The sequence below is a fragment of the Canis aureus genome, chromosome 11 (genome assembly GCF_053574225.1).
Source record: "Canis aureus isolate CA01 chromosome 11, VMU_Caureus_v.1.0, whole genome shotgun sequence".
Classification (NCBI taxonomy): domain Eukaryota; kingdom Metazoa; phylum Chordata; class Mammalia; order Carnivora; family Canidae; genus Canis; species Canis aureus.
Genome location: NC_135621.1, coordinates 54,791,828 through 54,818,289, shown reverse-complemented (window position 1 = coordinate 54,818,289; position 26,462 = coordinate 54,791,828). Strand labels below are relative to the sequence as shown.

Sequence of the window (26,462 nt, the reverse complement as noted above, 5' to 3'; positions counted from 1 at the left end):
TCATTTTGTCCATTTATTAGGTTTAGGTTATTTGCATGATTATCACTATAGTCCTGAAGTTTGGGCTGTCAGTATACATTGAGAGAAACTATTCTTTGGAAACTTTAAAAGAAATAGCCAAAGGTGCATGTGGGTGGCTTAATCTGTTAGGTCTGCCTTGGGCTCGGGTCATGATCCCAGAGTCCTAGGATCCAGTCCCACATGGGACTTTCTGCTCAGTGAAGGGTCTGCTTCTTTCTCTGCCCCTTACCCTGCTCAGTCTCTCTCACAAATAAATAAATAAAATCATAAAAAACAGTACCTGGAGAAAACTTTTCTGACACTTGAAATGGAAAAGCTTTATACTCCAAGCCATCATTACTCTTTTTCTTTTATAAATCTGAGGTGTTCTGTTCTTTGTTTCTAACTCAGCTTGTGGAAAACCTGGTAGATTTTTCATATAAAATAAGAGTGTGTAATGTTTCTCTTTTGGATATTTCAAATGTTTCATTTGAGTGCACATCTTTATATTAAAATAGGAAATGTAGCTATCTAGAGTTGGTCTGAATGGCCAAGTGCATGTGTCTTGCTGTGTTTTATTTTAGATGAGAAACTTCTAGGAAAGGCATTAGCCCCTGATCTTCCCAGTTAGACAGTAAAATACTATGATCCTCCTGGGGGGAAAAATAAAAAGGCAAAATACTCACCAGAAAGAGGTAGTCATGGATAGTTAGATAACAAGTGGAACATTGTTTCCAGTTTTAGGTTATATGCTTATTACAGAAAATTACAGCACAAGCTGAAATGTGTTCCTTCCAGTTCTGTATGTCGATGAGTCTAAAAAGGCAATTAGAATAGTGAGAGATTTTAGCTCTTCTGACAAGAGAACTACGTTCAAGGGAATGTAATAGTTATCTTCTAATATTTGAAAAGGCATTCTGAGTAAGCAAAAATGGCTTCAATTTATGTGGCTCCAAAAGGCAGTATTTGGACCTCTACATGGAAATATAAGAAGTAAAGTGTATGGAGATATGAATATCTTTCTAATGACTACAGCTTTGAACCATGCTAATATGAGAGATGGTAGGTTATTAATATCTGAAGATCCCAGGTAGAGGTTGCATGCTATCCAACAGAATTATTATCTAAGGCTGATATTGACTATAAATTTGGATAATATAACTTCCAACTTTTTTTCTTCTTTAGTTTTAAAAATATTAATTTCATTTCCAACAGTCACTGTCCCAGCTACATTGAGGAATATTTTGGGAGTCTGATAAAATTATGGGTCCTCTCTCCATAAAAATGCACAGATATGCACACACTATTTGCACACACAATTTGAAGATTCTTGGTTTCCTTCAAGCTTATTCATGGATGCCAAGATAAGAATCTAGTCTGTAATTTAATTAACTTTGCCACTCTGAGTAAATCACGTAACCCAGTTAGGTCACAGAACCATCATAATTAGTGTCGTGATTACATGATGTTTGATGTAAATAGATCCTTCCATTCTCAAAAAAATAAAATATTTGATTTTATTAGCAACTCTTGAATATAAGACACATTCTCAAGAGGGAATAGAAACAGAGAGCAGGGGTCTTTTTACAATTCAAAAAACTGAATCCTGAAGAATAGAGGCAATAAAGCCTCATTTCCCTATTGGCTTGGACATAAACAACATGTTCTCAAGTCAGTTTCCAATTTCGACTTTTGGTTATTTGTAATAATAAAATAAGAGCACAGAAGGTTTGTGTGGGAGTTAGACCTGAGTGGAAGAGGGAGGAATGCTTTTTGTAATAAAAGACAATTGAAAAGCATGGGTGACTGGATGAGTCCATTTTACAGCTCATTAACACTGCCCTTAATTGGCAGGGATCATTGCTGAGTTTATCCATGTGAAGTAATTATATATACAAACATGCAAACATACATGTGCTTATAGAAATGGAAATTATTTTCTTTAAATCAATTTTAAGAAGGGAAATAGAGATCAATATAGTCTTACAATACAGATTTGTGCTAGTTGTTTGTGGTATTGTCTATCTTCAGCTCACACAAGACTGTCTTTGGTAGCACTCAGTCCATCAAAATAAAGGAATTTCTGAATAACCCCTCCATCTATGCTTCCCACTCATAAATTCATTGTTTTTTTTTTTCTCTTTTCCCTGTTCTTTCTCCTTCACCTTTCTCTTTCTTCTTCTTATCATAAATGATTATTTATGGGGCATTCTAGGAAGTGCCTAGTGCTATAGAAAAAAAAAATTAAAAGGAGATACAAAGAACCATCTGGGCAGGACATCAACCCTCAAGGCATTTACTATATCTAGTGGCAGACAGAGGACACCCTGAGCAAATCAGCATTTCTTTGTTTCTCATAAATACATACGGACATGCCAGAAAGCATTATCTTAAAAGCAGTACTAGATATTTACAAGCACCTGCTCTGTTCCAGGCCTTTGGCTGGCAAATATTTATAAGCACTAGTTTTCTTCAGTCCTTTGATAAGAATGCAGATTCTCAAGCACATTCCCCAAAATTCAGTAAATCCAGGGTGAAGTACAATTTAATTTAATTTTTATTTTATTTTATTATTTTTTTATTCATGAGAGAAACAGAGACAGAGAGGCAGAGACACAGGCAGAGGGAGAAGCAGGCTCCCTACAGGGAGCCCAATGTGCAACTTGATCCCAGGACCCCGGGATCATGACCTGAGCCAAAGGAAGATGCTCCACCATTAAGCCACCCAGATGTCCCTGAAGTACAATTTTAAATTGTAGTTTCACATGAAAGTACTGTAAGTGGGCAACAGACTGCATTTTTAAAGAAAAACCTACTTATGAAATGGAGAATCAAAGCAGTTTATGACATGGACCTACTAATGTGGCTGCAGTATAGCTGGATAGACAATGTACACAAGGATGTGGAAAGCAGTTCCTGGTGGCTGGAATCATGTCACATAAATGGCACCAATAATAAGTGAACAGAGTAGGAGAATGGATAGGGAGTCTTTTCGGAAGAGTTAGAAAATGAGGAGAGTCTTCAATAAATAAATATCTTTTCTCAAGAGGTATCTCTGCCCATTAACCATGGTCCTTACTCATTTTGTGTCTCCCTTTTAGTCTTTTATCTGCATTCTTGAATTTGCTCAGTTCACACCACAGCCTCCTCTCCAGCGATTCAGTGATCCTCCCCCATTTTCCTTCACTACGGTACTGGGAGGTTATGATCGTGATTGGTCTGTGTACTTTTAGGAAGCATCAGCTCACAGAAATGGGTGGGAGGAGATGCTCATCACCACTTCAAGAAGCAAATCCTGTGGGAGCTATGGGTCAGTGGTTATTTCAGTATCCCCTACTATAGAAATGCCAGTTCGCTTCAGATAGGTGGGTGTTTGAGACCATAGGCGATGTTGTGGAGGAAAATTATAGTCCCAAATCATAAAGAACATAAAAAACTGGCTACTTTTTCAAATCAAAAGTATGTAAGGTAGATGCACATCGATTCTAACAGAAGATGGAAGACAAGTAACATCTTGCTATTTTCATTTATTTGAACCTATTTATTTGGAATTGCAGGATGTGTTTAACATTTTGCAAGATCTATGCAGGCGATGTGGCACAAAAGGACAAGAATTCAAGTTTAATTTCAGTATTAAAAACTCTTTATACTCATGATCAAATAGAGTACATATAGGAAACATAGAAATTCATCGTTTGGATGGTGTAGTCTAATTGCAGAAGAGTCCAATGGGAAACACATAGAAAATACATAATATATAATGAGCTAATCTGTTTGTTTCATTTCTTTTACATGTGTCTTCATTCCCTCTTGTCTGTAGTTGCTGTGATTTCTTCACTACCCATGTTTTTCTCAGCTCATTATGACCTTACCCCCTTACCCTTCTATGTTTTCCAATGAGATCTCATTGGTTCTCTTCCCCTTAGATTATTTATTTTTCGGCTTCCAAACTGGGAGACATACAGTCTTAGTTTCTTAATGTTAGGACTATTTTATTTGTCTTATATGTATTATGATATTTCTCTCTCTTACCCCTTCTGGAAGAACATGGAACACATTTCCCTGGAGCTAAAGACAGATGATTGAAAATACATAAGATAATAAACATAAGTCTACTTTCCTGTGGATAGTTATCTGGTGCCCCAAAAAGGTACTTGCCTGGCCAGGGTATATGCAAATACATCAGGGGGTGGATTTGTGTTCTTTCTCTACATAGGAATCTACTCTTGGTTTCCTTGGCTGACAATTAGATTTAAAGTTTTATTTATCATTTCTCACAAGCTTCATCATCTGCTTATCCAAGGAAAGACTTATAGGCAAGATTCCAGGACAAGGGAATAAATCAGAAATTCCCTTGTGGGAATGCAGATGAGTTCTAAATCCCCAGTTTTTAGGCAATTCTTTCTGGAACCTTCAGTTCACTTATTTGAACACTAATATCTTCTTCCTAATGAATGTGTTTCCACCTATTGGCCCTTCCTCTAGTTACAAACTCAATATAGAATAAATTCAATATGAAAACTCTAAAAGTATTTAAGGATGTCTGTAACTACCTCCCCTCATCTCTGCCACACTTGACTGAATATGGCTCCTCTGAGTATCTGGTCATTCTTCTGTTTGTCAGAGTATTTTTATATTATATATATATATATATATATATTATATATATATATATATATATATATATAGTTGTTAAGTAAACTTTATGTCCAGCGTGGGGCTCAAGTTCAGACCCCAAGATTAAGAGTCACATGCTCCATGGACTGAGCCAGTCAGCTGCCCCTCAATGTGTTGTTGTTTTTTTTTTTTTTTAATGGGGTAACCAGGGACGCCTGAGTGGCTCAGTGTTTGAGTGTCTGCCTTTGGCTCAGGGCATGATCCTGGAGTTCTGGGATCGAGTCCTGCATCGGGTTCCTTGCATGGAGCCTGCTTCTCCTCCATCTGCCTGTGTCTCTGCCTCTCTCTGTCTCTCATGAATAAATAAATAAAAATCTTTATATATATATATATATATATATGTATATATATATATATATATATATATATTTAAAAATGGGGTACCCAGCATGTCAAACTGTACCTTATATGTATCTTAGGTAAAGTTCAGATAAATGAACTGCATGCTTGATTTTAATTCATGCAAGTGTCTTTTTAATAGTTATATCAAATTATTAATCATTCTCTACTATTAGATTTTTGTTCAGTGACAATTTCCCAGTCCTTCTTTATACTAATGACAACATAATCAGGTTTCCCTCATCCTGTGTTTATACTATTTATTTTCTCAAACCTACATGCAGGATTTTACATTTATACTTATTCATTTTTCCTGTTCTGAAGCATATGGGAGTCTGATGAAGAGGATGCCCTGCCAGTTGAAGATGTGTTTTATGAACCTATAATAATTTAAACAACCTTCACTCCTCTGTTGGCCCTCTGGAATCTTCCTAGATAATTTTTTTAAAAGATTTTATTTATTGATTGATGAGAGACACACAGAGAGGCAGAGACATAGGCAGAGGGAGAAGCAAGCTCCACGCAGGGGGCCTGATATGGCACTCCATCCCGGGACTCCAGGATCATGCCTTGGGCCAAAGGCAGGCGCTCAACCACTGAGCCACCCAGGCGTCCTCCTAGATAATTTTTATTTGCTTTGGTTGAACATGTGTGCAGAAGAAAAAAATTCCAGCTTCGAATTCCTACCTGTACTTTTGAGGACTGTAGGAAGCAGGGAGACAGAGATTCTTTGGTAGGTAATATAACTATTGATCTTATGCCACAGTGGTTTCCTGGCTGCCCTAGTCAACAACTTGTTGCTTGTGTGCATTTAATCATGGTGTGGTGCCCAAGAGTTAGGGCAATTGAAACTCTTTAAACAGGTAATTGCATGTGTGCATCAAAGTTGGTAGTGGCCTTGAAGAATGACAGAATATTAAATGCAAGGGAATTGTTTGGATCAATATTTGTTTCTTAAGAACTTCATAAACAGCATTTGCCAAATAGGTGGTAAGCACCTGGTCAATAAGCATGTCTGAATTGTGTGCATTGCTGCTGTAAAACTCTGAGTATGGAACTGTATTAGGTGAAGTAAGAACACTCCTTCAGCTCCAATTTGATTCCATCTATAGGGAAAGTTCTATAAGTCACAAATACATATCATCCTTTCATGCATTTTAAGAGTGTATTGGGATCAGCCTCACCAGAAATAAGGAGCCCATAAGTCCAAAGGCTCATTTCCTCAACTAGAACCAAGCCCCTAAATGCTTCTTTCTGTATGAGCCCAGGGCCTGGTATAGTTCCTGATTTAGAATAGATGCTTGATAAATATGTGTTGGATAAATAAAATTTTTAGATATATTGAGGAAGCAACAGAGAAATAAATATATACCAGCTTACTCACACTTCAATGCATTACCTGGGAAGATGAGTTTATTACTGATAAGCCTTACCCACTTCAGAGACCCCTGGCTGTGTGTGTCTTCTGCAGACTCTAATTCCCTAATTCTAAGAAATGAAATGTTCTCTCTTTTTTCCTGGCACACTCAGGGAGATGAGAAAAAAAAAAAAAAAAAAGCATTCTTTACTAAATGGCATTTTCTTCTTGTTTAAGGGCATTGGATAGACTTATTTCCCAATTATCATCTTTAATGGGCCCCTGTATTAAAGCAGTGCATGTGGTTTCAGAGAAACTTGACTTTCTACAGTGCATGTGGTTTTGGAGAAACCCAAGGCATATTCTGACTCCTTAATATTAGTACTGGGGCAGTTATGTCACCTACTTTCCTTAAGGATAAATGACTCTCCTAGACCCCAGAGTGGCTGGATGACTTACTCATATAAGTAATCATCCTTCCAAAATATCAGTTATGTGTTAGGTATACATTTAGCCTCCAAAAACTGATAACCTGACTTACATTAGCTTATTTTTCAAATCTAGGAAGAAGTCCAGAGTTAGGTGGCATGGGGCTAGTGTAACTCCTGCAGAAAAACATGCAGTATTTTGGCTCCTTCTGTTTTCTTCTTTCTCTATCCTCACAATGTCACTTTGACCCCATGGTCTCAGAATGGGTATTTCCCATAGACATTGAATCTGCATCTAGGGCAGGAAGAATAAGGTGTGGCAAAAGCCTAAAGGGACATGCTTTCGCATTGACTTTTGTGTGCAGTTCCTGAAAATTAACTGGATCACAAGGACACTCTGACTATAAGGGGGTTGGAGAAAGCAAGTATTTTTAGTGGGGCATATTGTCATCCTCTGTACTTTATTTTTCCCTCTCCCCCAAAAACAACTGGTTCAATTTTCCAGGGAAAAGGCAAAATAGATATTGAACACAAAATTCAAAGTATCTGCTACAGCTACTTTTCTAGATTGATAGCTTGATCTGTAAGCCAAGAATCTGGGCTGCCCCCCAAAAACCCATAATTGAGCAGTCACTGATTTTTAAAATGAATCCTGGTATTCCTATATAGATACTGACTAGTGAGTCATGGGAAACCATGGGATTCTTTAGTGCTACATTTGAATTTTGCTACAAATCATATTTTTATACTATCTGGGAAAACACAACATATTATTCATTCTGTGACCTGTCAGCAATCCAAGTCTTGCTTTTATTTTGTATTGTTTTTGTTTTGTTTTATTTTGTTTTTTTTTTAATCCCTAGTCCTAGAAGCCCAGTGGGTTAAAATTTAATTGGCCCAACTAACTAGTTTTTATCAATTTATTATTCGATTGAGTAATTTGCATTGAGTGAAAATATCATTCATCCCTCCAAATCCCATTTATCTCAGCTATACTGAACTACTTCAACCTTTATCTAAGGTTATTTGGTTGCAACAGACAAATCATGTTCTGCTGGGTTATAATAGATCTGTATTCTTCTTCTAATTTGGTTTCTGTGTATCTAGTTTTTAATCCCTTTAATTTTCATAAATAATTTCCTAGATACAGTAGACTATCCCACCAAATTTAGAAAATATTATTCCAGTTATATATATCTAACAGAAAAATATCTTCTATGTTAATACACTTGTTCTCTTGCTCTTAATGTCTCTATAGGCTGTTGAGTTTTTAAAAATGCCTTAATAGCATTCTATTTTGACAAACTGGAGAAACAGAGAGAGAGAGATTGAGAGAGAGAAGGACGGGCAATTAAAATAAAAGCTAGAGCTCTGTCCATTAATCAACCACTGTCCTCAGGTGTCTTAACTATATGAAGGGTAGGATGCTAGGCAGATAAAATTGGACAACTAAGTTGAAATAAATTATAAGGTTTTATCACAACTTTACTGTTTAATTATGGGGTTTTTGTTCTTAATTATATGACATGACAGTTTTTAGCATAGCAAATATGCAACTCCCTTAAACATGACTCCTTATAAGCAATAAACCTCAAATAAGGGGAGGGAATCTGTGAAAATAAGCTCACGAGTTTCCTTACCTACATTTTATACATGGAACTATTATTTGCCCTTACTATTTAAAAGTATATGTTACTGTTCCTGCCATGTAAATGCATTTTAAATTAAGATTTTTACAGATATTCCAGGGTACAGTTTTGTGCTACAAATTTCCTCAAGTCAGAATGTAATACTGATAGCAGTGGTTAATATTCTTGTGAACCTAAAAGGTAAAGCAAACATTTGCTGAAATTTACATAGTTTTCAATTTTCTAATGCTAGCAAATGGGAGCTGTTTGAAAATAGAAATCACCTATATTTTTTTCTAAGGAAAGAAAAGAAAAAAGCCTCTCATATCAGTTCAAATTCTTCCTTGTAAACTGAGTATCTTTAGCTTGTGTAGCAGTTTTGGGGTTTTTGTTTGTTTGTTTTTTCTTTCTCTTTTTCTTTCTTCCCCCATGCTGTGTTAAAAGGCTTGCTTCAAGGAGTACAACATAAAGGAGGGCTTTTTTTTTTTTTTTCTTCCTCTCTCTCTTCTATAGATTGGCTGAGAGGATATGTGTTTGGGGGTCTCTTGCAGTTTCTCTAGAGACTATTCATGTATATTGAAAAAAAATCAGTATTACTTGAAAAAATAACTAAAACTTTGATTTAACAGTACAAAAGAGGGTAGTGTCTAATCCTTCAAGTAGGAAATTGCTTTTCTTCATGATCCATTGCTTTCATACTGTTTCTGGCTGCTACTGTGGGAGGAAAAAAGACCCACCTCTACTCTTCTTTTACCATGTCTGTTTTCTTACCTCTTACTGTTTGAAGAGTACCTCTTAAATAATAGTTGAAATAAGTAAATTTAAATAATAGTAAAATGCATGACTGATAAGATCACGTCTCAATTGGACAACTCTGATTCTACCAAAGCAGGAAATAATTTACATGGGAACATGAAAGGAGAAATTAAGACTTTGTCATAGTATAACAATGAGGATGTGACTTATGTGCGGCTCTTCTATGTGATACTATAAATGTTAGATGGAATAGAATAGCACATGCTCCAAAACTGAGGATTTTTTGACATGGGTAGTTTCTCCTGCTAGAAGCTTTAAATTATTTCCTTGACAAGTGACAAATCAAAATATTGCCAAAATGATTTGGCACCACTGATTGTGGTGGCTGTTGATATTCTATTGGCCGTTAAAATGTCCACTTTTCACAACTGAAGCTGCTGTTTGCTGTGCTAGGAGGTCGTGTTTTTTAAAAGCAAAACATTGTAAATTATACTTAATTAGTTTCATTCTCAATATTTGCCTCCCAAATTTTTATTGGTATGTGAAACTTTACATTGCACAGAAAATGGAAAGCTTTCTCCACTCTTAAAAATCAGAACAGCAATTCTAGTTTTAATTATTTAAGAGTAAAGGTAGATGAGACATTTCTTCTCTCCACTTGAATATAAAATATTTGACATGTTTCTTATGTCTCTTTGATTAAGTAAGTACCTAAAGTAAAATGAGGGTAAAGTCGGTCATTGGAAAATAATATATGAGGCAGTCATCAGGCATGCATTTAAAAAATCATCAGATATTCTTTGTTTTAATACTATTGTGTGTTAAATATCGGAGATCACACCATATGCCTAATGAAAGCTTCATTAGAAAGACATTAGTAGATTAATTTCACTCGCTGTGTGGTTTATTTTATTTAGAATGCAGTAAGGTAAGTTCATTAGTTTGTAGATGTAATGTTTTCTACTGTACCTCAGTGCAACTAGGAACAATTCCACAGAGGTCTACAGATCTACTAACACCTGTCAAGATAAACACACAGTTCTCTGGGGGAATCATCTCAGCAATAGAACAGAGAAAATCTGAGGAAAGTAATTCTTTCATGAAAGAAAAAGAAAACCAAAAAAGAAAAAAAAAACAAAAACACAGCGATTAATGATTTTTTGAAATGCCTCAGAGGTCATATATTTCTCATACAAGTATAAAAATACAATCTTTTAAGAATAAATGTTTGGGAGCATATACTACTACTCATTTTGAAATAAATGGTCTAAGATATTTGAACTCTGTGGAATGATCATGCAACTTGAATGGAGCCACTGGAAATTTTTCTGACACGTATAGCTTAATCTCTCATCCATCCCAGAACAAGTATATTAGATTATAACTTCTGCTATGGTGATATTATTTGAATGGTTATAGTTAAAATGGTGCCAGTATTTCCAAAAAAAATCCTATTTTCAAGGATTTATAAGTTGCCTGTAAATGTTTGCTCTGCAATTCAGCTTGGCAGCAAGCATATTTGCTTGGTGGTTTTTTCTTTCTTTCCTTTTACATAGTATAAGAGAGAAAGACATCTGTTTATAGCATGAGTAGGAAAATATGACAACAAATTCCCTTTTTCTTCAAAACCAATTTATTTAGCATTCAAATCAGAGTTCAGTCTAAATTTCTTATATCTTTTAGGCAATAAAAGAGCTAACCAAAAGACTGTAAGGATAAATTGAAGATGATTTGTTTCCTTTGTCTGTTGGTTTTGGTTATTTTAAACTCTTAAACATGGGATAGACTTAACCAGTTACTTTGATACTTTATTCATTCAGCACAGTAATACTGTGGATAAACTATTTTACATATCCCAAGCATTTTTTAAGTATTTGTGATAGTCCATACTTGAGAAAGTAGCAAATAACTGGCGAAGTTCAGAAAAAATTCCAGTGGAGATATATGTCTTAAAATTTGGCGAAAGAATGAATGAGACATTAAGAGGAAAAGGGAGGAGAAAGGATCACTTTTACAGCATGGGCAATGGCGAAGAGGTGCAAAAGGGTGCAGTGTGTTTTGGGAAGAGAAAAGTTCCTGTGGCTGGAGATGTTTGTCGGGGAGGTGATTGAAGTTGAGATAAAGATAGGCCATTAGAAGTAGTGTGGAGGCAGATTTTGAAGGGTTTAATGCACCATGCTAAAGAACTTTGACTTAACCTGGAAAACGGGTTTCGTAGTGAGACAGCCGTACTAACTTAACTATAGTACTAACATTAAAAAAAAAAAAATCACTCTTGACAAAATGTGTAATCCACTGTATTTATCTTGCCATGAAAGAGGGTTGGATTACAGATCTCAGATAAACCTATTTAGAGATTCAACTCAAATTGCATGATCAAATTCCTTTCTGCACACTAAAATGGCAGTATGCATTCTAGAATATATATTCATAGAGATCTAATTAGTATATGTTCGAAGTGCTTGAGCATTCAGGAAATTGAACTTGTGGTATGTGTATGATGTCTGGTTCTGGATTTGGATATCTATATTTACTAGGGAATTTGCAAATTATGTGTCAGTTTTTATATCGCCCTAACTTGCCTTATAGCTGTCCTGCCAAGTCTAGCTCTGTTCTCAACAATTCCATGCTTCTTCTGCAAATGATGATTTGCATGACAGACTGCTGGTGAGTGTAGGCAGACAGATCTCAGGTTGTCAGTTTGGGTCACTGATCTTTCCTGTAGCTGATGCTGGTTAGACTGGAGGCCTGATAAGACAGGACCTAAAAGGGACTGGAATTTTTGTTGTATGTTTGTTTGTTTTATGATGATGGACTATTTGGTTGGCCAGTATTAGGTATTATATGAAAATACACATTCTTATCACTTATGATTTATTTCCCCATGTTGTAAAAGAAGAGGAAGGAATAACCTATTCAATAAATTAAATAGGAAAGTTAATAAAATTTAAAAATAAGTAAATGCTAATACATATATACTCATACCAGACAGTATTCTAAGTACTTTATATCTGTCAGTTCATTTAATCTTTGCACAATTCTATAGTTATCAAGTCTTTTTTACAAATAAGAAAATTGAGTTTAAATAGCCTGCATAAAGCCACATGGCTAGTAAGTTAATAGGGCCAGAATTCCTGCCTCTAGCTTCCGGCCAGGCTGATGGAAGGGCTCAAATACAAAGAATAGGAAGGAAGACCATTTTTTAATCATTAATTATTTTATTTTATTATTAATATTTTTTCTGAGCAGAATAAAGGAAAGGTGTGAGATGAGGACATGTAGGGTTATATGGTAGACATCTTGAAGTCTTTAAAGAATGCTTTAAAGAGGAGATCTGGGAGTAGCACTATTGTCTGTGTTAAGTACACTGCTAAGAAGGTGACTTTATTGGTAAGGAGCTTAATTAGAAAACTTGCCCAGTATTGGTTAATAAAACCTATGGCAAAGACTTTCACATTTAGAAGAAGTAGTGGTTCCGAATACCCGGTGTAATATAAGCATTTTATAATAAATGGCGTGTAATATAAGCATTATCTGAGAACTTGTTAAAAATGCAAATTGTCAGTGCCTCTATATATCAAGGGAATCAAAAGCAAAACAATCTATGATGTCATAAATCCTTTTAGTGATTCTCCAGGACACTAAAGTTTGAGCACCACAGAGAGACAAAGACTATAAACTAAGAGATTATTGGGGAGATGGCCAAACTGGATGAAAGACTGAGTAGGGAAGAGTTTGAAATAGGGCTACATTAAAAATCACATTACCAGGGCGCCTGGGTGTCTGAGTCCGTTAGTTAAGCAGCCAACTCTTGATTTCAGCTCAGGTAGTGATCTCAGGGTCCTGGGATCGAGCTCTGCATTGGGCTCTGCACCCATCGGGGAGTCAGCTTAAGGATTCTCTTTCCCTTTGCCCCTCCCCCTGCTCTCTGACTCTCTAAAGTAAATAAATAAATCTTTTAAAAAAATCACATTACTGCTCGTTATCATTATGTTTATGACACCGATGTAAAACATGCACATATGAAAAAATGACAATAACTTTTATTTAGTGCTCAATATATTTTAGAAACTACTCCAATTCCATTATAGACAGTGATATAATCATTTTATAGGTGAGGAGACTGGGGCAAGGGTCCATTAAACCCAATGTCAAATGAATAATAACAATGGACTCAAACTCACAGTCTGGCAGCCAAGCCATATGTTCCCAAGCTGTATTATGAATATATTCACATCACATAGTATGAACCTATGGAGGAGTGTGTCAGCAACACAAGTTGACTTAAATAACTATAGAAGCAATTATGATGACATTGATTGAGAGATGACATGTGATTGGTTGGTGCCCAAGCAATGCCCACAACACTTAAAGACACTGTTGCAGTGGAATTTCTATTACCCCTCTTTGATGTCTAGGCAATAAATTTTAGGTAGGATGTCATACATGGAATTTTTATTAAATAGGTCAAGAGAAAAGAGAGATCATAAAATACTTCAGGCCTAAACACAGCTCACCTTGATTGAATAAAACTAATCATGCTTTCCAAGTCAAAAGGCACATCTAGGCTTTAATTTATTTTGAGTGAATGGGGTATCATGTTTGGTTCCCACCGCTCCCTCTCATTTGGTATGTCAGTGTGGAGGTTCTAGGTAATAGCTATGCTGACTGAATTCACCAGCCTGTATCTATGATTGGATTATGTGTGGTGGGACATGTAAGTACCCTTCCAGATAAGTAAACACTTCCCAAATACACTTGACTTTTCAGTAACATTATTACCTCTGTTGGTCTCCAGGTATGCTTTTAGCTCCAGCATTTTTTTCTTTCTTTTTGTCATTTGGGTAGTTGGTTGCTTGGTTGGTTTGGCTTTCCTCTCAATGCTCTTGCTGTCCTATTCAGATCCTATCTCAGAATGTCCATGGGGAACTGCACTAACCCAGAAAGGTAACAGGGTCTGAGGTTTGTCTCCACATCCTCACAGATGACACCATCTTCTGGGTCTTTACCTCTTTTATTATTTTCATAATTCTCTCAGTCCCAACTCAGAAATGCAGGTAGATGGATATGGGGGGTCGTCTTGCCTTTTCATTGCGCTGACATTAGTAGAAATGCAAAATGCAAGACTGACACTCTGCTCATTTTTAATTTTTAAAAGATTGGTGTTGCCTGTGGGTTTTAATATACTTCCCCTCTGCTGCTTTTAGTGTCTACTTTTCTATTTTAAAAGCTTAATACTGAGCTGTAAGAATTTCCAATTAAGTTTAAGGAAAACATGAAAAGGTTGAAAGTGTCTGCCTGACAACCATCCTGTTTCTTGAGACAGTAGGGTTGATTTTTGAAATATGAAAAAATAATTTGACCTGTCCTTTTCTATGTCTCTGCACATTCTCCCTTCCACTCATTCTCCTCTTCCCTTCAATTTCCTTTGTTTTTCAGACTCATGCTTTCAGACCCACCTCCCATTTCTTAACACTGTGGTCCAACTGAGGCTACCTGACTTCTTGTTCATTACAGATTATGAGCTGGGAGTGGGCCTTGGACAGTTTTCCATGCACAGCTATTAGGTTCTTTTCGTAGATCTCAGTAGTCACAGTTGTTAGGGGCAGGGGAGGGCTAACTCTTCTAAGAGTTCCCGAAAGTTCAGGCCATACTGAATGTAAAATGCCAACAACTTTTGCTACAGAAGCAGACATTTATTAATAAATAGGCACAAAATCTTATAGCCTGTTCTGGAAGTTAGATGAAGTTCCAGCTCTTGGTTCTGTTAGGTACATGAAAAATGTCTTACAAAAAAGCTTTCACAAATACGGCAGTTCTTTTGCAAATATGGCAGCAACCAGCTCATCATCTGTCAGAAGTAGGATCTGATATGGATCAAAAATAGGACTCACGGGCAGCCCGGGTAGCTTAGTGGTTTAGCGCTGCCTTCACCCCAGGGTGATCACACCCCACGTTGTGATCCAGGGTGGGATCGAGTCCCACATTGGGCTCCCTGCATGGAGCCTGCTTCTCCCTCTGCCTGTGTCTCTGCCTCTCTCTCTCTCTGTCTGTCATGAATAAATAAATAAAATCTTTAAAAAAAATAGCACTCACTTCATGTGATTTTGTGGTGATTAAATGAACTAATACATTTACATCTCTCAAATTTGTGCCAGTTACAAATGTGTTAGTTCTAAGTATTTATAATTATGGCACCATTAATTATGGTAAAGGTTGAAAGACCTTTTAGATTCACATACACTATTAAGTAGAAGCAGAGCATGTCTGCAAAATATTTTGGCTAATCCACTGATCTTGGATGTTAGTAATTTCATGAAAGATACCCCATTCCTAACCTCCATTATGCCAATTGATAAATCGTTTATTTTGCAAATAATAACCTTTTTTCAACATGCATTGTAATTAATGAGTAAAGCCACATCATGATTAGAGATGGAGATAGCCAAGGCTTCTAGAAGCTACCTCTGGCTTCTATAATTCTGGCAGAGACATTGAAGCATAAATTCCTGATGAAGGCAGCTGACTCTCCTGGGACACAGAACACTAACACACATTTCTATTACACTGTTTATGCTGAAATATTTAAGAGTAAATTATAGGCAGCCAAGTACCATGTCTCCTCCAACCAGTTCCTAGCTCAGCTGACAACAAATTGTCAGATGCTGCCTCAGTTTCCTTTAAATAATGCAGTTCCAACTACCAGGACTGATCGGTTGAAGAGATATAAAGAATAAGCACAAGCTCTATTTACTTCATCCAGATTAGGCAAAAGTTTGTTCACGAGACTTTTCCCCACTCATGACAGAGAAGTGTTCCTTATTCCACCAAATTACAACCATTTGTAACAAATACTGCAGTGTCAGTATCACAGCATCCACCCTAAAACCCCCTAGGTATCTTAAAGGTGCCCTAGACATCTGCCTGAAAACAGCAGCTATAGTGTCTTCTTTCAAAGCAGCCGTAAATCTTCCCTCTTTAGCTCTGGAGACTCCAGTAAAACCGAGATTTCTGGCTTATCCTTTCCCTAACCCTACCTATATCTCCCTAGGCCTGAGACAATATAAGACAGGCAGGAGAGCCTCTTCTTCACTGAATGCTATTGGGAAGGTTCACCAGAATCCTCTACACTTACTCTCCTCCTATGGCTTTAACTTCTATAGATCACTCTTCAAAGTCCCAGGCCCATCCTTCTCTATTTTTTTTTAAGAGAATAATACAGTAAATCCTCAATTATTTATGAATACGAATTCATGTCTTCACTAAAATTTGTAACCCCCAAATCAACAATAGTGGCAGTAGGGTGGTCATTAACAGACATGCATAGAGTGGCAGGAAATTTCAGTCCCTGACATCCAGCACCCAACAGAGGTCAAACAAGGCAACACTCTGCCCTCTTGTTTCAGCTTTCATACTATAAACAAGTATTTTTTTTGTTTAGTGCTGTATTTTTCACATTTTTGCGTTTTTTGTTGGTTTTGATTTTGGTGATTTTGCTGTTTGAAATGGCCCTTAAACATAGCACTGAAGTGTGGTCTAATGTTCTTAAGCATAAGAAGGCTGTGGTATGCCTTTCAGAGAAAATAGGTATGTTACATAAGCCTTATTCAGGCTTGAATTATAGTGAGGTTGACGATGAGTTGAGTGTTAATGAGACCCCAAAATATATTAAATAAAGTGTCTTTAAACAGAAAAAAAAAAACACATAAAACAAGGTTATATATTGATCGTTTGTTGAAAGTGTTGTGACCAGAGACTGGTAGGAACCTAACACCTCGGAGCGATGGTTCAGTGTTGCCTAATTCAGTGTCCAGTAGTGACTATATAGACAATAACTATAATGAATAATGAGAATTGATTGTATGCACCAAAAAGGCTAACTTACATTTCACATATGCCCTGAGCTTGAGGGAGTACAAATGAAGATTTGACTCCTGTCTCCTTGAGGAATCTACCATGTAGTTGGAGAGGCAAGGGCAGATCAACACCATATATAAAGGAACTGGAGAACAATGTAATGCTCTACGTTTCGTATGGATGCAAGGGAACTGAATGAACTGTGCAGGCTAATCAGCTCGGATATGTTAGACCTATCTGGAAGGAGAGACATAATGCCTCAGTTGTGGGGAGCATTTGATATATTTTAAAGTAGTCTCACATTAAATATTGCATTATAGCCTGCCCTGTGGGATTGTTAGGAAAGATAGAAACATGACTATTTTATAAAGGAAGCCATAGAGCCTCAGGGAGAGGCTAAGTGACTAATGTGACATAACTAGTAAATGGCAGGGCCAAGAATGCAGCCCAGGTTTCCTACGTCCTAATTCAGGGCTCTGCCCATACTAGCAACTATGAGATGTCATGATCAGAATATTACCTAGAGTCTTAAAACCATACTGTCAGGGTGATTTTCCTCTCTTCTTTTCGTTTTGAAGCTTGCGTGATGTATTGAAAATGAATATTCACAACTCTTGGCTAATGGATTAAAATACACAAGCTAAAAAATAACAAAATGAAGAGGAAATGGCCCGGGGATATGGGTGGGAACAGTACTGGGTGGAAGGTGCTGAATTTGGATTCTGTTGCTCTTTGAGCAGCTGTGGGAAGTTGGGAGACATGGTGTATTCAAGTAGATATAAAAACACATTCTCTAGCATGGCTAAGCCACTCCAATCAATGAACTGCTGAAGAATCATTATTATTTTTTAAGTAGGATCACATAAACTTGACAGGAACGTGAGATGCTGGAGTGCTCCAGATTTGATTTGCCGGCCCCTTTGGGCAGTGGTCACACAGTGACGACCAGAGTCCCAGGGCCACTGAATGAACTAGGATGCAATATACGAGGCTAAATGACCACTACCATGGGTGGCTGGTGTGAATCAAATCTTCCTAGTATTACTCCCCCCACCCGAATACCTAACCTTGTATTTGTTGATCTAAGGGGCTATACAGACAGCGAGGAGCCTGTGAGAAGTAGCGCTTTACCAGAGTTGTTTTTAAGTAGGAATAAAGACAAAAAAAAAAAAAAATATTCAGGCACTAGACATGACATAGTTTTTTTTTTTTTTTTTTTTTTTTTTTTTTTTTTATCTTTTGGAAACCGGGGAAATAAATATTCCAGTCATAGTCCTAAATTGTATCTGCTAGCCTCCAGTGACCGTGTTCCTCCTTGCCAACTCCACTTGCCGTCCTAGATTTTTACTCTTAGGTGTGTACTGGCTTTGCTGGTCTCTCCTCCAGGACGTGCAGCTTTCATTTAAAGATGCTGCGTTATACCAATAGGATACAAATGTCCTCTCTTCCTCGGAGGCACTGGGTTTAGGGATCTTTGTTTCTTATTGCCATTTTCCCTATGAGAAAGGGTGAAAGAAAGGCGGGACTGCACTCTTAGGAAACACCATCACGGCTTGGCTTGGGTAGGGGTCCTAGGGGTTGCCAGATATCCCCCCAAATGTTTGAAGTGCAAGCAATCTCATCCACACTCTTTCTCTCTGCTTTCCTCCTCTTTACCACCTGTCTCCTTCCTCTCTTTTCGTTCTTTTTCTGTCTCTTCCTTGGCTGCCGAATTCACTCATCCCCCCACCCCACCCCACCCCACCCCTCCTCCTCCTCGTGGGTTTTCGGTTCCCTGCACTTGCACTGCCTTCTACGAGACGGGGTATTGTAGCGGGAACCAGGACTCTTTGTTATGAGTAATGTGTGTAATTAACAGATCACCAAAACCGATGCCTGAGTAGATGGTGTCAAGCCACATCTAGCAGATGGGGTTTGAACACCTGGCAGACAAGTTTGGTCCAATAAAAAGAGCCGAATTCTTTCCCTTTTAAGAGCTCTCAAGACACTGGTTACATCTAAACCATAGGGGTAGCGGAAGGGTGCCATTTGCCGGTGTAACTCAGACGGAGGGATCACCTGGCATCGGAGCGAGAGTCGCTTTTTAGGTGTTCCCCGCATCGCCGTCCACGTGTCCCCTTGATGTGCGGAGGATGCCCGCGAGAGGCAAAGCGGGCCGATTGCCGTGGGAAGCAGGACCAGCCTCCCTCGTTACATAGGCTCGTCCTCTGCATTGCATCCGAGCTTCAGTGATTTGCTGTTGGGAGACTGCAGATTTGCATAGAGCCCCTCGCTTCGCCAGCGTGTGTGGTTTTTCTTTTCTTTTCTTTTCTCTCTTTTTTTTTTTTTCTTTTTCTTTTCTTCTGCCCTCCTACCCCCCCCCTCCTCCTCCTCCTCTCCCCCCCCACCCCGCTCCCCTCCTTCGCCTGCTGCTTCTTTTCCCCTCCGCTCTCTTCCCCCCGCTTCCATCCCCGCTTGCATCCTAAGGGCGCACTCTTCCCTCCGGAGCCCTCGCCGGGCGTCAGTGTCGGGAGGCGGCGGACGCGGAGGTCGCCTCGGGAGCAGGGGATGCGCGCCGCTGCTCCGCGCGCTGCCCGGGGGAGGCTGGCGCGATCGGGCGAGCCGGCCGGGGCCGCATGGAGGGAAGAAGGGGCGCCTCGATTCCGTGGGGTGTGCGCCTCCCTTGAAAGGCGGCTGGGCCGGCCAAGTGGCCTCCCCAGTCCCCGCGCACGATGCTGAATGGATTTACCTAGTGGATTCGCGGCGGCGGCGGCGGCGGCGGCCGGCTGTCATGTAGGAGTGCGGACCCTCCGGGAGCAGCTCTAAACCTTCGCCGCTCCCCACCCCCACCCGCACCCCCACCCCGGCGGGCGCGCACTCTCGCCCGAAACTCTTTGGGAGTATCTCTGGAGGACCCGCAGCCCTGGAAATCCGGGCGCAGCCGCTCGCTCGGCGCTCGCTGCTCCCCGGGGCCGCCTTCCCGGACCAGCCCCCCCCGCCCCCCGCCCAACCCCACCAGCTGCATCTGCCTCGGCTATGTTTCGGATTCTTTGGGGCGCAAGGCACGGCGGACTCCAGGACCCCGAGAAGACTGTCCGGAGGAGGGAGAGGATGGGCGCCCTGGCGCGGTGAGGCGGCCGGCCCCCCAGCGCACCCGGAGCCGCCCGCTCCCCGGCGCCCTCGCCCCTCCCCGCGCCCCAAACTTTGCCTCCCGCGGCGGCTGCCCGTCGGCGGGCGCCCCGCCATGTACCCGAGGATGCTCCGGTGCGGCGCCGAGCTGGGCTCGCCCGGGGGCGGCGGCGGCGGCGGCGGCGGCGCAGGGGGGCGCCTGGCCCTGCTCTGGATAGTCCCGCTCACGCTCAGCGGCCTCCTAGGAGTGGCGTGGGGGGCGTCCAGTTTGGGAGCGCACCACATCCACCATTTCCATGGCAGCAGCAAGCATCATTCAGTGCCTATCGCGATCTACAGGTCACCGGCATCCTTGCGAGGCGGACACGGTGGGTCTGGGGAGCCAAGTTGTCGCGGGTCCCCCCCCCCTCCCCTGCCCCTCGCAGCCCGGCGCGCGCTTCTCGGCCCCTAAGGCTCAGAGTCGCGGGAGCGCGAGGGAGGGAGGTGCGTTGGGCGTGTTGGGTGGGAGCCTCTCGTCTCTTTGAAGACAATAGAAAGGGGCCCGGGAAGGGGAAGGAGGCGTCGCGGCCGTTTGGTGTCGGGGCGCCGGCAGAGGAGGTGGGGGCCCCCCGCCCGAGGGCCGTCCCCGGCCGGGCGCCCGGGCCCCGCGGGAAGGGGGCGTTCCAGCCCGAAGGTCACCCGGGGTGGCCGGAGGGAGCGCGGCGCCGGCCCGGGGACCCGGGCGAGCGCCGCGGAGAGGAGGGCTCTGCAGAACCTTTTGTCTGTGCGGTGCGCGCCGCCCCACCTCCTGCCCGTGCTCCCGGGCCTGGGGGAGGGAGGGCTCCAGCCTGCACATTCCTTCAAAGTGTGCCCAGACCGCAGTGACAGTGAGGCGCTGGGTCCCAGGACTCACTCAGCAGGCTGCCAGTTGCTTCTGTCCCCACCTCCTCCTCCCGTACCTGGAGAAGGTAGGAGGGTCACCCAGGCAGCCAGCCCCCTGCCAGGCTCAGAGGCCCTTTACTCCACACACACCCCCCTTACCCCCTCCAAATGCTTCTCTTTCTCAGTGATTGGACTGACTTATTTTTTAAACAGCAGAGAGAGGTTTGGCTACCCCCAACCCACCTCCCCACGGATCCTGTCCAGAGGTTGTCAGGTTCAGGGAGGTCCTGCCTCCTTCTTACTTAGAGTTCAGTGCTTCCCAGGGAGGGCAGGTGAGTCCATGCTGGCTGGTCCAAGCCAGGAGGTCTGCCTGGAGGAGAAGTTAGAGTAGAGAGATACTACCCCCCCTGACCCCAGTTTCCTTTGTAAAGGGCCAAGCGTGGAGAAGAGCCTGGGTTGGTACGTTTCTTCTCCAGAGTGGCCAACAAGGTAAGGCCGGCTTCCTCTGAGCTTCAGAGAAGTCTGTGCCTGTTTCAGATTCCCTGAACTGCCAATAAATCAAACATCAAACTGTTTTTGTGAGTCTTTCCCACTATCAGTGTCTGTTCTTTCCCGGTGTCGAGTCTGCTGCTCGCTCGGAAAGGCAGGGGGAAAGTTGTGGACACTTAAATCCCTTCCCCTTCTTTCCTTGCAGGGCCCCTTCCCCTTTCAGACTTGGTTCAGATTTACATCCTTTGCCCCTCTCCTTAGGTAAATCTTCTCCCCGGAGCAGCTGCTGCTGAGAGCAAGGTTGACCCTCTTCCCCAGGGGGACGCTGCCCAGCTAGGGACAATTCTGGTCAGACAGGAAATGCTGTAGCTTACCCTAACTGAACAGAGAACAGAGCGTCTTGACACCTCCTCTTTAGGAGTGGCTTAGAGACACACCTCGCTGTGGGTCCTAGGAATCCCTTCCCTTCCTTCCCTCAGGTCCCTCTCAAGAACCTTCTCTAGTTAAGTGTGGCCAGGATGGAGAGGAGGGATGCTCCACACCTGGGCTTCCTAGCGGAGCCTAAGCGGATGGCTCGATCCCTCTGAGACCCAAAGGAGTTTCCGTTGCTCTCACCACTTGCTCACAGTATTCCAGGACCTTGTTGCTCCCTCTACCCGGGTGCAGCTCTCACCCACTGCCCTGCCTTTGTGCAAAATTGTGTGAGTCCCGTGGGAGGGAGGCAAGTCAGGGTGCAGGAGGGGCAGACAGGGCGTGGGTGGGTGAGGTGAGCCGGATGGGGGGCTGCCAGGGGGTGGGGTGGGGAGCCTAATCGTGCCAGTGGGAAGTGCTTGGCTAATCATCTCATATGCATATTCACTTCTCCTTTTCTGTGGCTTTGCCTCTCCCGAGGGCTGAAGCAGCTGAATGGGGAGCGCCCCGGGGAGAGGGGAGAGGAGAACACCCAGGGGCCCTGCCGCAGAGCCGGCACTCCTTTCCCCTTACCACTGCAGCTCCTGCCCCAGTCAGGCGCCGTCTGCTGGTCTTGACAAACATTTCTTTCCCTCCAGAATACAGTGATTGTCTGTGTATGTGAATGAAAAACTAGGCGCATCTATCATTGAAAAAAAAGATAGAAGATAGTGGAGAAAATTGTATGTGAGCAGCGGTTGGTGTTATTCTTTGGGGTCAGAGAACTTTCTCTTTCCTTTGAAGGTTCTCTTGTGTGGTTGTATTTGTTTTTGAAACTCTTCCCACCCTCCTTACACATACTTCTGGAGAAAGATTTCGGATTCCCTTTTTTTTTTTTTTTTTTTTAAATCGAAGTAACAAACTTACCTGTCAGTAGCCAGCCCCCGCCACATAAAAGCTGGTGTGAATCTTTCATACTTCATCCCTTTCCTTCCTTGAAAAGAGAGAATTAACTCTGGCTCGAGAACAACCAAGGAACATTATGGATGAAATAAGCCTCTCGAGGTGGGGGATGGAGAGATGTGAGGTGAGGATGCAGAGGGGCTGAGAGGAGGGCAGGCAGGGTGGTGGCTGAAAAGAAACCTAGTAAGAAAGAGGTGATGTTGAATTTGTTGGGTCAATAAGCTGCCTGAATATGCAGCTAATTAGGCTAAGGGCCCATAAGGAAATAATCTTTGAGTCTAATAGATGAGGGTGAAGGGGAAGAGCAAAGGTGAATGACAGAATGATAAATTCCTAGCTGAAAATTAAGGCAGGTGTAAATGAGGTTTAGTTCAAAATCTGAGACTACTGAAAACATACATGTGTTGATGAACAAATGAGCTAGCCAGGTTTTTTCGTATTATAATTTCTTGGAGTCAGGAGCATTTTTCTCATAATAGGGAAAGTGTGTATGTGCTCGAATGTGTAAAAGAAAAATCGTGTGTGGTGTATTTTAGGTAATAAAATCGAGTCTACCCTCTATGTTTTGAAAACTGCTGGATTGACTATCCAGGTTCATTCTTCTTCATTTTCTCATCTTGCCATGCTTCATTTGCACTATTATGAGGTGTCACTTACAAGGATTGCAGGGTACTGAAAGCGCTCATGGCTACCCTGAGCATCTTTGTGCAAGCTGACCCAGTTGCGGAGATTATGATGAGGATTTTTTTTTTTTTTATGATGAGGATTTTTTAAAATGCATATGAGAAGCAGGTTTTGAGATCACTGCAGAATCCGTTTTATTTTGTATGTACTTAAAAATATAAGTGGTGAAAACACCTCCATAGAAAAATCATATTTTTGTTTAAAAAACCAGAGAATTGTGTGACTACACATGATAAAAAGCAAGCCTGCTCATAATTAAGAATGCTACTTAAAGCCAGCAAGAGTTCAGAACAGACCAGTGTGTTCAGTTAGTATTTCTTTAGCGATGTGCTGTATGTGCTAAGCAATAGAATGATGTCAGCGCAGTGCTCAGGTTCCCATCTCTTCTCCTGGCTTTCCTAGGAACCTCTGCATACTTTCAAAAATTAGCTTAGAGCCTCTCAGTAATTTCAGGAGATAAAGGAAGGAGAAAGCCATCATACAACTGAGCACACCAGTGCCAGCCGTTCTCCTCCCACAAATAGGAGCTCCGGAAATTATACTGTCATGATTAGCTTATAATATTAAAGGGCAAAAGGGCTTTCCCAGAAGGGAATGTTAACAGATTTTAAAAGTGTGGTTTGTAATTGAAGTAGCCCAATGCTGTTATATAAGAATAATAATTATATCTTGAATTTATAACATTTCTCGTACTGAGGCACTTCTCTACATACACTAACTTCTAAGAGGAGCTGCCGGTTTTGGAGGGTGTCTGAATAACATCCCCCCATGTGAGCATACCAAGGCATACTATAGAGGTGCACTGAAAAAATGGAGCCAAATCTCTGATCCAAGTCAAAGAGGGGATTAGAATCAAGGCTTCATGGTCCATAGTGCAGAGCAGCTGAAAGGGTCCACCATGTGCTTTATTTAATGGGGGATCTCTTGGAGAAGAAATCATTACAAGGACCAAAGCCTACCATTTTGCTTCCAACATGTATTAGCAATAATGAATACTATAAGAGAGGCTCATGTCCCACTGGTCACTTCATTGATTCTGCTGAGGTTTTTGTTTTTCTTTTGTTTTTCTAAGACATAAGTTTGCTGTATGATAGAATGATCCCTTTGCTCTTCTGTCTAGCAACCAAGAGAGTCCCCAGCACCTTTTGCAATATACTTAGTGTTGAAGAAAAATTTAGCTTTTCTGGTAATTGATTCATACGTGTGACCCAAAACATTTTTGGCTATGAATATTCTGCTGAAATAGTCATTTCTACCCCATACGTCTTTCTTACGTTGGCTTTTTGGACAAAAATATGCATCACTGCAATGCTATTTTAGATAAGATGGCCAGCTAATATTTCTAGAAGCTTTGAATCAATCAGTCATGGTCTAAGTAATCCAAGACTCTGGGGTAATTTTTGGTTGCCCCCAATTGTAATATATTTATTTTTTAGATTGTCCATCCATTCCTTCAGAAAATATATAATACGTGTGTGTTTTTCTATTTGTGCACCAGGTACTGGGGAAGGCCAGATAGTAATTGGGATAAAGGGAATAGAGGTAAGAGAGGAGGAGCAAGATACCTAAGGCAGGAGCATCAGAAATTTCATAATTTAGATCTAAAAATCCAACCTATTGTTAGAGTTACTCTTTTAGCAAAGAAACAAAACTTGTTCCTTAAAAACAAGTAGCCTCTGAGCATAAATGCAAAAAACAAGTTTATGTATGTGTAGCAGTCATCTGAGACTCCACATGAAATGATCTGACAAAAACATCAACATAGTGGATTTTATCTACATTACGTTATATTGCCCTTTAATATTAATGTTCTAGAAAGAGCTCCTTGCACAATGCTTTTCACTAAGTTACATATGTTTCTTCTAACAAAGCATGAAGCCTCTTACTTTTCAAATAGAGAGAAGTCCAGTTTTGCAAATGTATTTAAGGCAGGGGCTTCATTGACTTAAATTCAAACTACTTTAAAAATAATTGAGGCAGTTTGGTCTGGTGAAGATGATTCACAGACCCATATCTATGTGAAAATTTGGCGACTGCCACTTACTAGCACTGTGTAAATTTACTAAACTGCTTGTTTGTCACTAAGATTGTTTTTCTCAATCCATAAAATGAAAATATGAGTTATATCTAAGTGAAGAATGAATGAGACCATGGATTTGATGAGTGCCCAGACCATAAAAGACCCCAAATAAATGTTTGTTTAAGAAAACTAGACATTTAGATAGTTTAAACATCTTGGCTCATTTGAGGAGTACTCCATTGAACATGGGAATGTGAGTATTTCTTCAGAATCGTGACTTTAGATCTTTTGAATAGATACAAAGAAGTAGGATTGCTGGGTCATATGGTCTGTTTTGTTGTTGCTGTTGCTTTGTTTTGTGCATATGTGTGTTTTTCTTTTAAAGAAATTCCATTCTGCTTTTCACAATGGCTGTCCCATTTTGCATTTCTCCCAACAGTATACAAGGGTTCCAGTTTCCCTACATCCTCATCAAAGTTTGTCGCCTTTTTGTTACTAGCTATCCTGATAGATATAAGGTGATAGCTCATTGTGGTTTTGATTAAATGGTTAAAGAAAATGTAGTTCATGCAGATGATGGAATATTATTCGATCTTATAAAGAAAACTATACTTCCACAGTATATCATGGGTGAACCTTGAAGACATTATGCTGAGTGAAATAAGCCAGTCACAGAAAGACAAATACTCCACTTATATGGGGCATCTGACATAGTCAAACTCATAGAATCAGGGAAGAGAATGGTGGTTGCCTGGAGCTGGGGAAAAGCGGTATTGGGGAGTTGCTAATTAGCAGGCATAAAGTTTCGATTGTACAAGATGAATAAGTTCTACCTATCTGTTGCATGGCTTTGTGCTTGTAGTAACAATACTGTATTGCACAGTTAAAAATTTGTTAAGCAGGTA

The 26,462-nt window shown here is 40.8% G+C and overlaps 1 protein-coding gene across 26 annotated transcripts in view; it reads left to right on the top strand.

Moving 5' to 3' along the window:
• NRXN1 (neurexin 1) overlaps window positions 1-26,462 on the top strand; it is a 1,110,252-nt gene that overhangs the window by 665,006 nt on the left and 418,784 nt on the right. For 4 of the 26 annotated variants that reach the window (XM_077915372.1, XM_077915371.1, XM_077915370.1 and 1 more), the window contains exon 1: window positions 19,913-20,518. The exons of the other annotated variants lie outside the window; for them this stretch is intronic. In XM_077915372.1, the coding sequence (XP_077771498.1) occupies window positions 20,266-20,518 (253 nt within the window). In that variant the 5' untranslated portion in view covers window positions 19,913-20,265. Of the gene's footprint in view, window positions 1-19,912; window positions 20,519-26,462 lie in introns of those variants that run through there. 26 annotated transcript variants of the gene reach the window in all.